Source organism: Branchiostoma floridae, chromosome 5 (assembly GCF_000003815.2).
Source record: "Branchiostoma floridae strain S238N-H82 chromosome 5, Bfl_VNyyK, whole genome shotgun sequence".
Classification (NCBI taxonomy): Eukaryota; Metazoa; Chordata; class Leptocardii; order Amphioxiformes; family Branchiostomatidae; genus Branchiostoma; species Branchiostoma floridae.
The window spans coordinates 7,153,292-7,169,032 of NC_049983.1; the positions used below are offsets into that span (position 1 = coordinate 7,153,292).

At 41.0% G+C, this 15,741-nt stretch overlaps 2 protein-coding genes across 5 annotated transcripts in view; one reads left to right on the top strand and one right to left on the bottom strand.

Moving 5' to 3' along the window:
* LOC118415607 (WASH complex subunit 4-like) overlaps window positions 1–11,205 on the bottom strand; it is a 33,939-nt gene extending 22,734 nt beyond the window's left edge. For all 4 annotated transcript variants that reach the window (XM_035820312.1, XM_035820311.1, XM_035820314.1 and 1 more), the window contains exons 1-7: window positions 11,085–11,205; window positions 9,669–9,808; window positions 8,513–8,678; window positions 7,861–8,011; window positions 6,672–6,714; window positions 6,371–6,474; window positions 5,861–5,981 (exon numbers count right to left, since the gene is read on the bottom strand). In XM_035820312.1, the coding sequence (XP_035676205.1) occupies window positions 5,861–5,981; window positions 6,371–6,474; window positions 6,672–6,714; window positions 7,861–8,011; window positions 8,513–8,678; window positions 9,669–9,808; window positions 11,085–11,142 (783 nt within the window). In that variant the 5' untranslated portion in view covers window positions 11,143–11,205. The remainder of the gene's footprint in view (window positions 1–5,860; window positions 5,982–6,370; window positions 6,475–6,671; window positions 6,715–7,860; window positions 8,012–8,512; window positions 8,679–9,668; window positions 9,809–11,084) is intronic.
* An 885-nt stretch (window positions 11,206–12,090) lies between these two features.
* LOC118415885 (protein CLN8-like) lies at window positions 12,091–15,261 on the top strand. Its single transcript, XM_035820794.1, has 3 exons — window positions 12,091–12,162; window positions 13,674–14,069; window positions 14,391–15,261. The coding sequence occupies exons 1-3, from the start codon at window positions 12,136–12,138 to the stop codon at window positions 14,844–14,846; spliced, it is 879 nt and encodes a 292-aa protein (XP_035676687.1). The 5' UTR covers window positions 12,091–12,135; the 3' UTR covers window positions 14,847–15,261.
* Window positions 15,262–15,741: the final 480 nt, after the last annotated feature.

Genomic DNA, 15,741 nt, shown 5'->3' on the forward strand with positions numbered 1-15,741 from the left:
CGGTTTACACGCGATTTAATCTCGATTAAAAGTCGTGCAAATCGCGATTAAAAGTCGTGCAAGTCGCGATTTGATCGCGATTGAATCGCGTGCGCTAATGAGCCGTAGCTATCTAATTAAAAATCTCGTGTCGTTTGTAAACGCGTTTACTCCCGGCACCCCGCCGACTCAAAACAAAAGGCTTTGTTCCAGCTGCCCCGCCCCTTGGTCGGGCATTTCACCCACGAAATATTTTGTTCGTTAATGAGCAGTGTTTACTTTTGTAAATTTGCATGATACTTGTAAGTCGTCAATTTCACGTATTTGTTGATAATTGGTGAATAATACAGGGGCTGGACAGCGCCGCGGGTGTCGGCAATATTGTCCGAGGACCGCTGACGCTTTTTAGCTAAGATCGTAAAAGAAGTTCACAGTCAGCAAATTAATATATCGACATTCTCTCCTGGTACCGATTGCTCAGACTGAGTTAAGTTTCTATACTATATCTTGATTAGTAACTTTTCATTTTGCTGGTGTTGTGTTGTTGCTTTTTTATTTATCACGAAATGTGCATTTCTCGATAAATTTGAACAGGCGTGTACACGTTACTGCTCGTCATCCAACACCGTCCAAAGGGTACGGATTTGCAAAACATCGGAGGAAAATTGCCAACAGCGATCATGTTCACAACGCTGGGTATGGAAATTGTGATAAGAAAACAGTCTCCCGATAGATATTTTCTGATATAAAATAAATGTCAATGATGAATCCAGAAAGCAACCCGAACTACGCAAAAGAAAATAGTCTTCACGGCTAAGCTTTTTCGTAAGCCTCAAAGGGAAGACGATGATGTCAACCGTCGAAACAAGCGGGTTGTCGGCGAATATAGTCTCCTACTTACAGTTTTTGGCGGGTTATCTTCGTATAATTTTAGTGGAATTCGAAGGCCAGCAAAAAGAGATACAAGTTCGATTCGCCACATTTCCCCGTAAAATACGGCGTTACATTCCACCGAAAATTATGTGTATAAGCTGTACTGTACGTCACGGCAGAGAGTTGGGAAGAACTAGACGCGCGTGGGAAATGCAACTGGACGTGCGGTTACCATGGCGACAGCTCCGGCGGTAGCCCTCTGAAGTAGCGCCTGCCTGATTATGCGGCAAATCCAATCAACTTCCCTCCAATCACAGCCAGAAGCGGCGCTGACAAAGTGGTAACAACAAGAAGAAGCGTAGAACTAACTCGTTGTTGTGTTTTTTTTAATCATTTATCACGAAATGTGCATTCTTTGATAAAATTTAACACGTTACTGCTCGGCCAGCGTCGTCCGCAAGGCATAGATAATTTTGCAAAACATCGGAGGGACTTTTCCGGCATCGATCATTCTCACATCGCTGAGTAAGAATTCTGTGAACAGTCTGTCGATAATCATTTCCAACTTGAAGAAGGTGGTATTTTTTTTACGGCATACTACAAAAGTCGTAACGGCAACCGAGCGGGTTGCCGGCAAAAATTGTCTCCTATTTACATTTTTAGGCGGGCTACTTTCGTCTAATTTTCGTGGAAGGTATATGATAAAATAATACAAGTTCGAATCTTTTGGACCCACAAAGGACTGACAGCATAAACACGATCGTCATCTAATATAAACGGAATTGCTGGGTTGAAGACTATACACTGACATGAATGGACTACTAGTATTTATACGCATAAATTGACCGTTTTGCATGTATTTAAATATGAATAAAGGATATTGTGTTTGGTCATAACTTAATATTTCTAGGAACGTTGATACTCCTTGGTTCGGCATCGGCAGCTAATTTTCTAGACTAGGAAAGTAGGATTCAGGTTTCCATCCGCCTGCTGATCGTCATGGTTACAAACTCGACAAACAAGACTTACCTGTTCCTGACGGAGCTCTTGGGTCGGAACACAGCCATCGTACGATCCTGGTCGTCGAGCAGTCGACATACAGCTGATCGTCATGGTTGCAACTCGACCAACAAGACCTACCTGTTCTGTTCCTGACCGCCTCGGACGTTCCTGGTCGTCGGGCAGTGGACCCACGCAACCATATTCAAGGGGCATACGTCTTGGTTCGACACAGACAATTGTTATTTTGCCGAAAATTTCTTCATCAGTTATTGGTTTTCTTGTTGAGTTACGATCCTGGTCGTCGAGCAGTCGACATACAGCTGATCGTCATGGTTGCAACTCGACCAACAAGACCTACCTGTTCTGTTCCTGACCGCCTCGGACGTTCCTGGTCGTCGGGCAGTGGACCCACGCAACCATATTCAAGGGGCATACGTCTTGGTTCGACACAGACAATTGTTATTTTGCCGAAAATTTCTTCATCAGTTATTGGTTTTCTTGTTGAGTATGTGATCAAGTTTTTCTAACCTGTCATTGATTCAGTTAAAAGTTGCGTTAGCGTTACTAACATTACTTCTACTTCTAGTATTTTACGTTTCTAAAATGAACATGTTTTTAGTCAGTTTATCTACAACTGTTATGCGCTGTTCAAAGAGGTTCACTCTTTTACTAAAAGGGCCTATACGTTTACGGTTGTTTTTCAGCAACATATAGATATATAAATTTAGCTGGTCGGGATACTACGAAGAGGGATTTGACCAATGAAATAGGTAAACACGATATATCATTGCCTTTGGAACATGAAAGGTAAGTTTACTACCGATGTTATCGATCATCATTCGGCAGCTTCTACACCAGTCGGATCGTCATCATCTGTTCCGAATGTTGGAAAAACGGTAGGTTGTCCGTGAATATGAATATGTCCGTGTACAAACTTTAATTAATAAAGAAATTTTATACACTTAAACATTTAAAAACATTCTTAATTCATTGGTCGTGGCTCCTTTAATATGAACAGGTTGGGAAATGAATTATAGAATTTGGAATACAGAATTTATAGATCATCCACCCCTGCGACATTGCCACAAAGTTCAAATATGACTTACGCTACCGCTGCGTGTGCAGTCTACGAAGTATTTTAATTAGTCTAGATCTGCTCTAGAAATTGTCAATAATACAAATAAAACAAAGTTAGATAAATCAAGTAGGTTGATAAAACCCCCTTGGATAAACCAAGAAAAAATAACCACATATTAAACACGGGGCTAGATCGGAGTAGAAAATAAACGCAGAATATTGCAACAGTCAACGTGGCCTTCTTCTGTGGGAACATACTTTCAAAGAAGCCGCTCCTTACCGTGCATGTGTCAATCAAATTGAGCAGCACGTGAGACCAGACCAGACCAAATTCTGGAGGTTTACAATGTAATTTTTCTACAAGTTTACCAGCACCGTAACAGTTACGTCAATCGTGTACTTACACACACTAAACAATCAAAACAGCTGTTGATTTTATCGCAACGATATAAGTTTCATATTTGCGCTCAAATAACCCAATCTTCCACAACCTGTCCCACGTTCTGGACCCCACACAAACCGTGTACACGTCTAAATGTAATATGATATGCTAGTAGTCGCGCCGTGGCGAACTTTAGGAAGGTTGGAATATTTATAAACAGGTCACGTTCCACCGGAGGCGGGGCGGCGCTTGAAGTTCGGATGTAGATACTTACATGTAGTATCTGCCGGTCGAAGCCTGTTTACTTGGTAGTGAGACCGCCAGGATTTTGTACGACTACACTGGTCGCACTGGACATTCCTTGTTGTTCATTCTGAAACTGAAAGACTAGTGTACTTACCTATCAGTTCGGAACATGATTAACTTGTCTTCACTTTCATCGATAGATAAGAAATGCAAACACAGACTATTGTAGCTATTTACAGTGGCAAGTATCGTGTAGTGTGGGCGAATTTGATATCGCTACACCAGCGTACAAATAATGCAACAACAGAAATAGGACACAAATAATTCAACATAGAGTCGGTAGGTTTTCTTCGGGTGGTCCTGACACTGGCCGCGGTAGCGGGCCGTCCTCGTCACGCATGGTCAGACAGAAGCAGAATTTACTCCATGTTTTCTGATTTAGAAAAACACATCTTGCCATTCTTGGCAAAAAAACAATTTATTTGATGTTTTCTTGTCATGTACGTATAAGATTCAAACTTGCACTACACAGTCGGTTCCTCAAAATTGTAGCAAATCTTCCGAGAAAGAACGTGGTAGGTTAGGTAGCGGCGCGGGTGCGAGGTCGAACCATACATTTTGTATCTTCGGAAGGATTTTTTCCGGTACGTGACCCTGGCGCTAGCCACGGCAGTGCCGAAAGATCGGGGTCCAGTAAAAGCATACTTTGCCATATATTCTGCTTAAGAAAAAGACACCTTTGTGGAAATTTATTTCTTATTCTTTAATTTTCACGTATCAAATTTAAACATGTGCGGAACAGTCGGTTTCTCAAAATTGTAGCAAATCTTCGTAAGGATTTGTTCCGGTACGTGACCCTGGCGCTAGCCACGGCAGCGCCGAAAGATCGGGGTTCAGTAAAAGCATACTTTGCCATATTCTGCTTAAGAAAAACACACTTTTGTGGAAATTTATTTGTTTTTCTTTAATTTTCACGTATCAGATTTAAACATGTGCGGAACAGTCGGTTCCTCAAAATTGCAGCAAATCTTCTAGAAATATCGTGGTTGGGAGCGGCGCGGGTGCGTTCTAGACTGCGAGGTTATGCGTTAGTTCAGAAACAAATTGGGAAATTGGGCGTGATACGTTCTCCGCCCTCCGCGCGGGGGTCTGCATATGAAAAGAAGCCGATTTCTGCCAAACCCCGAACTTTGGACGGCACGGGCGTGTCTAGAAAATGTTTATGAAAAGAAGAGGCGTGTCTGAAATCTATTCATTGATCGTCTAAACGCGGTTAGACGTGATTTCATGCATATCAGACGCGGGTACACGCATATCTAATCGCGTTTTACCCGAGAATTGCACGAGTTTTAATCGCGATTTACACGAGATGTAATCGCGACTTGCACGACTTTTGCACGCGATTAAATCGCGTTCAGACCGGACCATAAACGTAGTCGGTACTGTACAGTAGGGCTGGGTACCGGTACAAAAATTCAGGTCCAGGTCCGGTTCAGGTCCAAAGGATCAGGTCCAGGTCCGGACCTAAACCTGGACCTGATGCAGTATGACTCATACCAATGGTCCATTTCACTACAAATAGATCTGTTTGGTGGAGTATTAGACTTACACCGGCGTTTTAAAATCCTTCAACACTAACTGCACCTGTGCGATTGGCTGTAAAACTTCAAGTTGGTAGAAATTACTATAAACTCTACTCTACTTCACTCTTGTTATTTTCTTCCACCTACAAGCGTCAAAACGTGTGAATGCCTGATAAAATAAGCTGTTAATTTTCTAATTGGTCCAACATCCGGTCCACCTAATTTTTTCAGGTCCGGTTTTTCTGGACCGGTCCAATAAGAAAAACCGGTTTTGTACCGATACGCTGTACCGATACCCAGCCCTAATATACAGTATATAGCTGCTCATGTTGTAGCTGCTTTGTACGATTTACAGAATGGTTGAAAATGTTTTTATTTTGGACATGGCCAAAATTTGATGCATGATGCACTAAAAAATTAAATGTAAACTATATAATCAAAGTAGATTATCAATATTATCTTTCTGCTATACACAAATGTACAAAACAACATATAGCTTTAGGAATATAAAATATGTCATTTTCCTCGTATAAAGAGAGCTTTATTTCACAAGAAAGAACAATATCTATAGTGACTATTGAGTTATACATAATCGACATGTGTAGCAATGCAATACATTAAATTTTGTACAATGACACTGCCTTTTTAGTTACATGTACACAATCAAAGGCCAAACTTTTAATCCAATCAGAGTGAGCTGATATTTTTGGGGTTTTACCTGTAAAATGACCCCATCCAATAGCTGTCCTTCCAGCTTCATGAGGAGTTTCTCAAACGGGCGCAGCTTGTCTTCAGCCACACCAAACCTGCTGGGGTTGTGCCTTACTGACTTCAGCATTCTGTATGGATACAAAATATAAGTTTGAAGGTTCATCTGTGCTGTTATTGTTTTGAACCACTCACACCAGGCAGGACCCCTTCTCTCCTCGATAAGAGTAAAACTTCGATAAGAGTAAAACTTCGATAAGAGTAAAACTTCCTTGGCAAACTCCCTTTCACGGCAAAAGAGAACATTAGCCAACGTTGAAACTAGCAAACCAATGCACCCCCCCCCCCCGCTATAAAGTCAAAACCAGCCCCACTTGAAGTTTGCAAAGGAAGCTAAACTCAAATCATACTTGTCACTGTTTCGCTGCCTTGTTTTTCAAACCTTTGATGTTTAAAGTGACAAGGAAGCATAAAGCAAAATTACATTATACATGTACATTGTATATGATTCAAACAATACCTTTTGTACAGTGTCCAGTGGTCTGTGAGGATTGTGTGGGTTTCCACTATAGAGTCCAGTGTAGTCAGGACAGTCAGCAAGTCACCAAGGTGCTCATAGACTGGCTGGAGGGAAAAACGATCTTTCAGTGACAGTATACAGGGTCAGTATCAAGGTAAAAGTACATGTATGTCATCGAGTTATACTGCTGACCTACATGTACAGTACATTATACACCTACACCACAGCCACTCTACCATGGCACTGAAAACATAATATTCTTGGCAAAGATAAACAATGAATTTCTGAATGCCTGGCTTACCTGAAAGTGCACTTGAGAAACATCAATGGTCTTGGGAGCAGCCCTAAAGAAAAGAAATGTGTGGTACATAAACAGGATTTGATTGAATTTAAATATCAGACAAAGTACAGAGACTAACAATAGTCTTGGATGTTAGCCTGAAGGCTAACATCTACTCCTTTCCACCTGAGCAAAGTGAGGAAAGTCATGCAAAGTGTCTTTCCCAAGGGAACAAGATCGGTAGCATCTAAATGGATTCGAATCCAGCACCTCTGGGTTCTGGCCCAAACACCTAGCCATTATGACAGAACCTAAACAAGTGCTTTAAAAAAAGCTGTACCTTGCCGGGTAGTAGGGATTTCGTCAGGAAAAGGTACCTCGGCGCTTCACCAGTGTTCATCAGTTAACATGAGGATCACATCAAAATAATCAGAGACAACCACAGAGTTCCACATGTCGCCCCCCTCCCACCCCAATTCTTGTACGGGAAAGCTTTAGTGACTTCTCCAGCTGCCAATCCAGTCTCAAATCTATTTTTCACACAATACAAACTCTATCAAGGACATTCATAGTCACAAATGTCTTTAAAATGTACTAGCACTTACCTGGCTACTAGTCCCGAAGTTTGCGGCTATTTTTTTGTTTCATGTTGTTGCAATGTACAAAGAGCGACACCTAGCGACTTCAGTATGAAATGCAGCAAAAATCCCCAAGTGTAGGGAAATTTATCTCATTAACATAATCTATGTCAGATAAATTATTGGCACAATAAACCGGTATTGTAAAACTTTTTGACCCACAATGAGTATGCATTATTCTTTATTACAAAATAAATTCCTTCTGATGCAATTTTTGATATATCTTTATGATAAACATGGGTTAACGCGTAGATTTATGTACGCTGGACCACATACGTCTAAAATACAGTTTTAATACTGGCCTGCAATGTACCCTTGTCTAACTAAGCCATAAAATTGGGCAAAGAGAAAAGGGCCTTTTGAAGGGCCTTTGGAAGGGCTGGGTTAACATTGAACCATTGATTGAACCATGTAAAGATCGGGCCTCATTACCTTGCCGGGCTAAGGCCCGGCAAGGTAAAAAACCTACAGTATGAATCGTATATCGCAGTTGTTGGTAAATGCAGTACCAGAGAATGATCATGACCATCTATGGTTGTTATAACCCTATACACAACGGTACATGTCCTGACCTGTCACTAGTGTGTAGCGCCCCCAGCTGTTGTACCGTGTTCCTGACCACCTCGTAGCACCGCGACACGAAACACGACAGCTCCTGTAGTACCGGCATCATCCTCCCCATCTGTACCTGTGCCTCTCCCTCCTCCTGGACTTTGTCTAGCTCTAGGTAGAAAAAATCATATGTTACAAGTGGGATCTCCAGGCAGATTTACCAGTGCCATGAGAAGATATCAAAACCGGACACCGGCAGACTACCTTTGGCCAGCTATACTCCTTTGCCAGCTTTGATACTATCTTATGGCAATGATAAATTTGCCTGGAGATTAGCAAGTGTGCAAAATACATGGTATACCCAGCGGGCAACCTCAGCCAAATGCTAGGGCTGCTCATAACATCCTCAAAGTTCATTTGAAATCTCTTTAAAAAGCTATGCCCAAAAAAATTAAATTACAGCTCCTCAATGTTATCGCAAATTGTTGCAAAAAAACAACTTCCCTGGGGAATAAATGGGAGTGTGGAATAAACAGAATTCCTGGCAACTTAATCGCAGTGCTATACTAATGGCTCCGCCCCTGAGGCGTCGCCAAAAAAAGCTTGTGAACTGCCTAGCAGGGCCTCTTTTTCCAAATTTGGGCCTAAGCCTAAAAGATGTTCTTCTCTCACCTCCCTCTCCGTAGAAGAGCAGGGCGTGGTAGAATTTAGTCTCTGCCTCGTGTTTGAGGGATGACATCTCACAGCAGAGTGAGGAGAAGACTGTCAACACCTTGTTCAGGACCTTGTTGTCCGTCTTGATCAACTCCAACAGAGATGTCTGCTCGTAGGGGAGGAACTGGGGCAAACACAGAGAGAAATTATACAACTGTTAAGTGTTGATTATATACTAACAGGCGTCTGCTCGTAGGGAAGGAACTGGGACAAACACAGAGAGAAATTGTACAACTGTTAAGTGTTGATTATATACTAACAGGCGTCTGCTCGTAGGGAAGGAACTGGGACAAACACAGAGAGAAATTGTACAACTGTTAAGTGTTGATTATATACTAACAGGCGTCTGCTCGTAGGGAAGGAACTGGGACAAACACAGAGAGAAATTGTACAACTGTTAAGTGTTGATGGACATCTAGGTAATAAGATATGCCAAATAGCAATTACTCAAGCAACACTGCATATGATTTGGAAACGGTTAGATGTTTCAGATAGCATCCGTTTTCTTTTGAAACTGTCACTGATGAAAGATATAGCAGATGTTGTCTGGAACATCTAACCGTTTCCAAATCATATCCAGTTGCTTGTCAGTGAGTACTAATTCCTATTTGGCGTGTTGAGTGTTGAATACAATGATGAACATACAACATGTACATGTAGGGCTGTGTACCTAAGCTGTGTACCCCTACCATTAAATTTAGAGCTCACAGACCCGTAGTCTGATCAATTTTTGCATAATGTGACAGGTTAGGGGTATCAGGGCAAGTATTACTGTTAGGACTTTTGTAGGTGTTGGGTTCAAATCTAGCTAGCAATCCAAGTGCATGTAACCCAGATACAGGATACTGGATAAGATATTTTTAAGGCCTTCTCTGTACAAATGATTATTTTTGCATCACTGGTGTGTTATAACATAAAGTATACTGGACAGTTTTTTAAGGTCTTCTCTGTACAAAAAATTTGCATCAGTAACTTGTGTTATGCCCAGAGGCTAATTCCAAGTACATGGTGGACACATAGGAGATATATGTGTGACAATGAACATTGATTGTTAAAAGAGGCTACTCGGATCATCCTATAGTGTCCACTATTTCTAAGCGAAAGTTTTCGCCACCTGCAGTGCAATAGGATCCAGAGTGAAGTCCCAGGCATCTCCTATCGAGTCGTCCAGCGCGTCCTCTATACTTTTCAGCTGGCTGGCATAGTCATCCATGAACTTGCCATACTTCTTCAGCTGGATCTCCCCAACTATTTCTGTAAGGAAAAATAATGAATGAATGAATGAATGAATGAAGACCTTTATTGTACGTTTTTGCTTTCTAACAAGCTAAGTACAGGTCAAGGTGAATAGGGTACTAGTACATCTCCTAAGTACAATCTGTGTAAACTGTAATACATGACTGGAACTACAAAGTCTAAAGTATACTAGTACTACTACTAGTATGTACAGGTTCAACTTCTTCTCGCTTCTTAATACAGTTGTAAATGTAGTTGCAGGTGGAGTTTAGAATACATGGTTTGTCTAATTGCAATGGAAATGTAAACTTTTCAGTACTATTTAATAATATCAATTAACTACAATCCAGTTAATAGTCTGCTGCTTCCCGTCATTTTATTGTTATTGTTATTGGCCATGGGTAGGCCGACTGAATTGAGAGGAGCTTATTACAACACGTATTTGCAGAGCTGAATTGCAAGGATGTATGATGACAGCCTGTACATAGCGCCTATATTGACCTCGATATGACAGTAGTTCACTAGTTGCCCCAAGTACAGTCATATTGTGGGTTTTGAACCACTGACGCAGGGACGGACCCCTTCTCTTTTGGAAAAGTGCATTGGTTTCTTTGACATGTTCAAGATGTGGCTCTCCTCAAACATGGGGCGTATCAAAAGCAAAGCTAGGTACATTGTACTAAGTAATTTTCACTTAGTGAAGTCGAAGTGAGGAAAGTGTATGTAGCGAACATGCTGTTACAGAAGTCACTCAAGCAATGGGATACATTTCGTAGACTAGAAGGTCAAACATTTAAGATAGCGTCCACTGACAAAATGCAGCAGATGCTATCTGAAAAGATTGACCATCTTAGACGACTTATTCAGTTCCTTGAGTAACTTTCAACTTGGTCATGCATCTAGAACATAAAAATAATTTTTTGGGTCAAAGTTCTTGCAAGCAATCAACCATGTTTTAGCTGACGATTTGTAATCTTTACATCTAGCAATTCCAGAAACAGCAACATAAGTATCAGATGTTTTACAGTGCAAACGCAGCAAAGTAGTCTATAATATCTCTACAGTATTTACAACCTGTTAAATAAACCTGTTGACAGTAAAGCAAAACTGTCCGAACAGTATGTACACTTCCGCCCCTCCCCCTTACATACAAATCCACCTCGACAGGAACCACTTTTTTCACGTCTAAATTCTCCAAAACCACGATCAACCTAAGCTTCAAAGTAACATTAACTGATTATATGGTTACTGATAGTTGTAATTTTCTTAGTAAGACCGTTAGAAGTGTACGTACTGTTGAGGGAGCCGTCGTCAAAACTATCGAACTCCCACTTTTCCTCCATCATCGCCATGTTGTGAAAAAATAATCACATGATGTGCCCTATCCAAACGCGTAAAAGGTTACCAATTATTACTCTTTTGTGAAGCATGTAAACAAAAATGAAGATAAAAGAGCCTTTAACTATAATTAAATCTATTTTTCTATGACTGCTTTATTGGTATGCGACATGTAACTTTGTCAATTTTGTTCGATATGTTGAAACGGCAAGTTGCGGTTGCATGCGATCTAGCGGTCATCGGTCTCGGTCTGTCAGCGGTTCAAAAGCGGCATCTAGCGGTATTTAAGCAAACTGCAGAAGAGAAAGTTGTTATCATCTTCACGACGTTCAATGTCTCAGTCAGCTGTGAGCTTCGCAGTAGTACGATCGCGTGGAGCTCTGCTTCAAGACCGTTTCGTGCCCAACGTAAGAAACTGTTTTAATCTGTAACGCCATACTGTACTATTAGCTACGAAGTATACTCCAATGGGGTAAGAACTTGTAGAAATGGAAAAACACGGTCGACTGTCAAGAGTTGTCCATGTTTCCGGTTTTGTAGGTAACTTAAGTGGCACGTATCTTTCTATTGGTTTGTTGTTATATAAATATTCACATACTCGGTTGTGCTTACTATTTGCCTTAAGCTTGTTTTGACTAACTTAAGCTCGTAGATCGTATCTTATAGAGCGAAAAGGTTGTTCTTTGTATCATGTTTTGAAATTACAGATCATCCGGTAAAGGTAGACTTGTGAACCATTTGATTATAATTTATGTGAAATATGTTGTCTGCTATCACCATAACGATTTAAGCAGACCTGATATGAATATATGTCTCAGGTCTTCAAAATCCCACATTTTTTACAAGGACAGTCTTCTTCTTTTTTTTTTCATCATCCAGCCGTTACAACATGATGTCATTGACTTTTATTGAATGTCTTCCGTGTCAACTTAAATAATAATTACAATTATTATATTTTTCAGTGGTGTTTGATCATTCCTCAAGTCCAACCTCTTTGTCCAACTGACATGGCTCAGACAACAACTCAGGGACAGGTAAGTGGAATGCTTTGTTAACTGGACCATGGATGGCCTTGAGAGCAGGGACATGTCAAGGACAATATACAAAATTAAAATGAGAATGTCCTTGGAGTTATTGACAAAATCTATAGGCCACTTATTCAGGTTTGATAGTATTTTGTTTTAATTGCGTGTAACTTACACATATTTTTTAATCAAGGAGCTTTTATCAAGTGGATGCTACGGCCGCGTGGCAAGTTGGTACACCCGATCCCTCGATCTCGGAAGTTAAGCAACGCTCGGTCCGGACAGTACTTGGATGGGGGACCAACCAAGAATGTCCGGATTGCTGTAGCGTCGCGAAGCTTTCCACGAAATCGTCTTCCGTGATGGACGTAAAACGGGGGTCCCGTGCTCGAGGAGGTGCCTCGACCACGTTAAACAGCCTCATTACTCATACTTTGGGTACCTACTGGCTGCAAAATACACCCGATATTATTACATTTGAAAACTATTAATCATCATCACAGTCAAAACAGGAGACTTTAAAGGTCATTTGCAATAGAAAAAAAATTAATCTTACAGTCAGGGCATCATACCTCGATTCTTTTGATATTGTAAATGCAGAAATGTTTACGGTGGATTTACGTTCCCGTTTTTCCTGGTGACCACTTCACCATGGAATTAAAACCACCGCAAACATTTTTCCATTATAGTATTAGACTGTAGTCCATGGCTTTACCGCGAACTTGAAACTGCCGCAAACACTCTATTTTCCCGCTACCGCGATAGTAAATCCATATCCGCGAACATTTCTGCATTTACAGTAATTGGTTACATAATTGTTTGTCATATCGGTCCCTAGCCTTTGTAACTTGTAACCTTTGTACTCTGCCTTGTCATGACCCTGAAGTCCACATGACCATTTCACCTGCATTTCAAAACTACCAAACCAGCTACATTTCAGACTGTCTTCCCTGTAAGAGCTCTTAAGTACTTCTTTTTAAGTAGGCTTAGGCCAATTGTTGATTTCATTATGATTATAGATGCCATCCTCTGGGACTCCAAAACTAAAGAAAGCATGTAAACAAAATCATTTTGGCCAAAAACTTGCCTTGATTATGAGATAGAAGTTTTCAGGAAGTTTTTTTTTTGGTTGACTGCTACTAAGTGCTAGCACTCAGGCAGGGGACATAAAATGTATAATCTCAGTGACGAAAATGTTTTAGAATTGTTTTCAAACATATAATCTTGTTGTTTTCTGTTGAAATAGAAAATTCTACTTGTACGATGTAACAATGATGTTATATCCGCATGTATGATGTCATTGAAAATACCAATGTCATTAATTTCAGTTTTGAATTATTAAAAAAACAGTTATGATTTATTTGATCACTTCGGTCGAAAAACTAAAAAAAAACTTTATTTACTAGTACTGACCCTGATTTAAACACTGTCGTATATCAGAAACTCAAAATTTTTTGACTACTCCTTAACCTCTCAGTATGATCTTATGCAAATTGTAACATGCTTTACCCCTATTCCAGCCTCAAGCCAAAGCCATGGGTCTGCTTGGTGCCATCAACCCTTCCTGGGAGGAGATAGACTACAATCAGCTCCACGTCAAGGTCAAAATCATCGCATCTTCCTTCTTCTTCTTTGCCTTCATCTACCTTCTGTGCCACGTCTTGTCTTCCCTTCTTAAGACGTACAATGGTCTGCGTCTCAAGGAAAAGATCTTCTGGAACCTTGCCATCGTGCGGGCTACGTTCGGCGTCTTCTGTACCGTGGTCGGGATCTGGGCGCTGTGGTGGGACCAGGAGCTCAAGAGGGATGTCGTGTTTGCCACCACGCCGACGAGTTTCTTCGCCATCTGCACCACGATCGGTTTCTTCCTGTTCGAGTGCTCGACCCTCCTTTTGTCAGACATCATCTTCCGCAAGGTCAGCATCCCGACATTTCTCTTAATGCATGCCGAAAACAATTTTCTGTTTTTTCTTTTACAGAGTGTTTGGTTTTCTTCTTCTTTTAAATTTGATCACGGAGAGCAAGATAACGGAACCGTACAGTCCGACCGCACATTGTGAAGTGACCAACTTTCTCTCAATTCCTGTTTGTCGGGTAATTAATATTTTGACCAATCAGATTATGCTAATCCAAACATAAGCAATGTAAGTACCTACTGGTTGTGTAAAAAGAATTCTCCTATATCCTTTATTCTACCAACCTGATGAAACTATTTTCCGAAAACTCTTATGTCGTAGGTCAGCATCCTCCTTAACCTCCACCACTGGCTCTCCCTGGTGGGATACTCCCTCATCCTCTGGGTCGGCAGCACCCACTACTTCGCCACCAACGGGCTCATCCTGGAGATGAGCACGCCGTTCTCCGCGCTGTGCTGGGTCCTCCTGAAGTGCGGACTGGCGGACACGACCGCCTGGTGGTTCAACCAGTGCGTACTGGTCCACACCTTCCACCTCCGATCCGTTCTTGAAGCGTTCTTTTGGATGGAGACTTACCGGCACTGGGACCACATCTGGGCCGACATGCCCGCGTCCATGTTCGTGTCGTTCTACACCGAGCTGACTCTCGTGTCCTTCGTCATGACCCCGTACTGGACCTACAAGAAGTCCGCGCAGCTCTTCAACCCCGTCGACTGGAACTTCATGGACGCCGAGAAAACCAAAACGACCAACGGAGCGGCAAAGAAGAAGGACTAAAACAGATTTTGCTGCCTGGAATTAATCTCCAAGCAGACCTTACGGTAGCATAAGATAGTATCAAAAGCTGACAGAGGAGTGAAGCTGGCCTAGGTGCCAGACTTGTTTGAAAGTGATTTCATGATTAGTTTTTCTATATGCCTTTTTAATTTCTGCTTTGTGTTGTATGTTCCATTGTAAATGTTTCCCCTTAGAAATTGACACAGTCTGTCTGTTGAAAAGGGGGCTTCCCAGATGTTTCAAAGATTAAATGATAAGCTTATATTTTCACACAGTTTAATAATATGAGGCCAAATTATCAAAAGCCATGTGCGATGCATTTTTGATACAATACCCATGATTAAGGTGAGGCCTTCACTAGATAAGCAATTTTTATGAAATGAAAGTACTAATGACTACATTTTGTGTACTACTACTTTTAAAAAAACTACCATACATATACATTGACTTTTGTGTGGTTTCTATTCCAAAGAAGTTTTGATAAATATTTTAAAGAATAATCTATATATTGTATAAAAATACATTTGTATGGTGAATCTTGAATTGTAATTGAATGTGTAGATAGAAAATGTTCTGATAATCAACGCACAATATCCTGATTAGTCCTCTTTCTTAAGGTGGTATCTCACTGCACTTGGGGCACCGGTGCGGCACTGTAGGGTTCGTTTACTGCGGCACTGTTGTGTTATTTTCACCATTTTTTTATAAACTTTTAGATATTGCAAAATTTGTAAGAGTATGACTTAGAAGACAACAAAATGCACAAAGCGTTAAAAAAAAATTGTTCTTCATCTCTGAAATTCGTTAAGTAATCTTTTGAACCCCACAGAAGTAGTGCCGCACCGGGACCCCAAGTGCAGTGAGATATCACCTTTTTACTGCATATTAATCAATA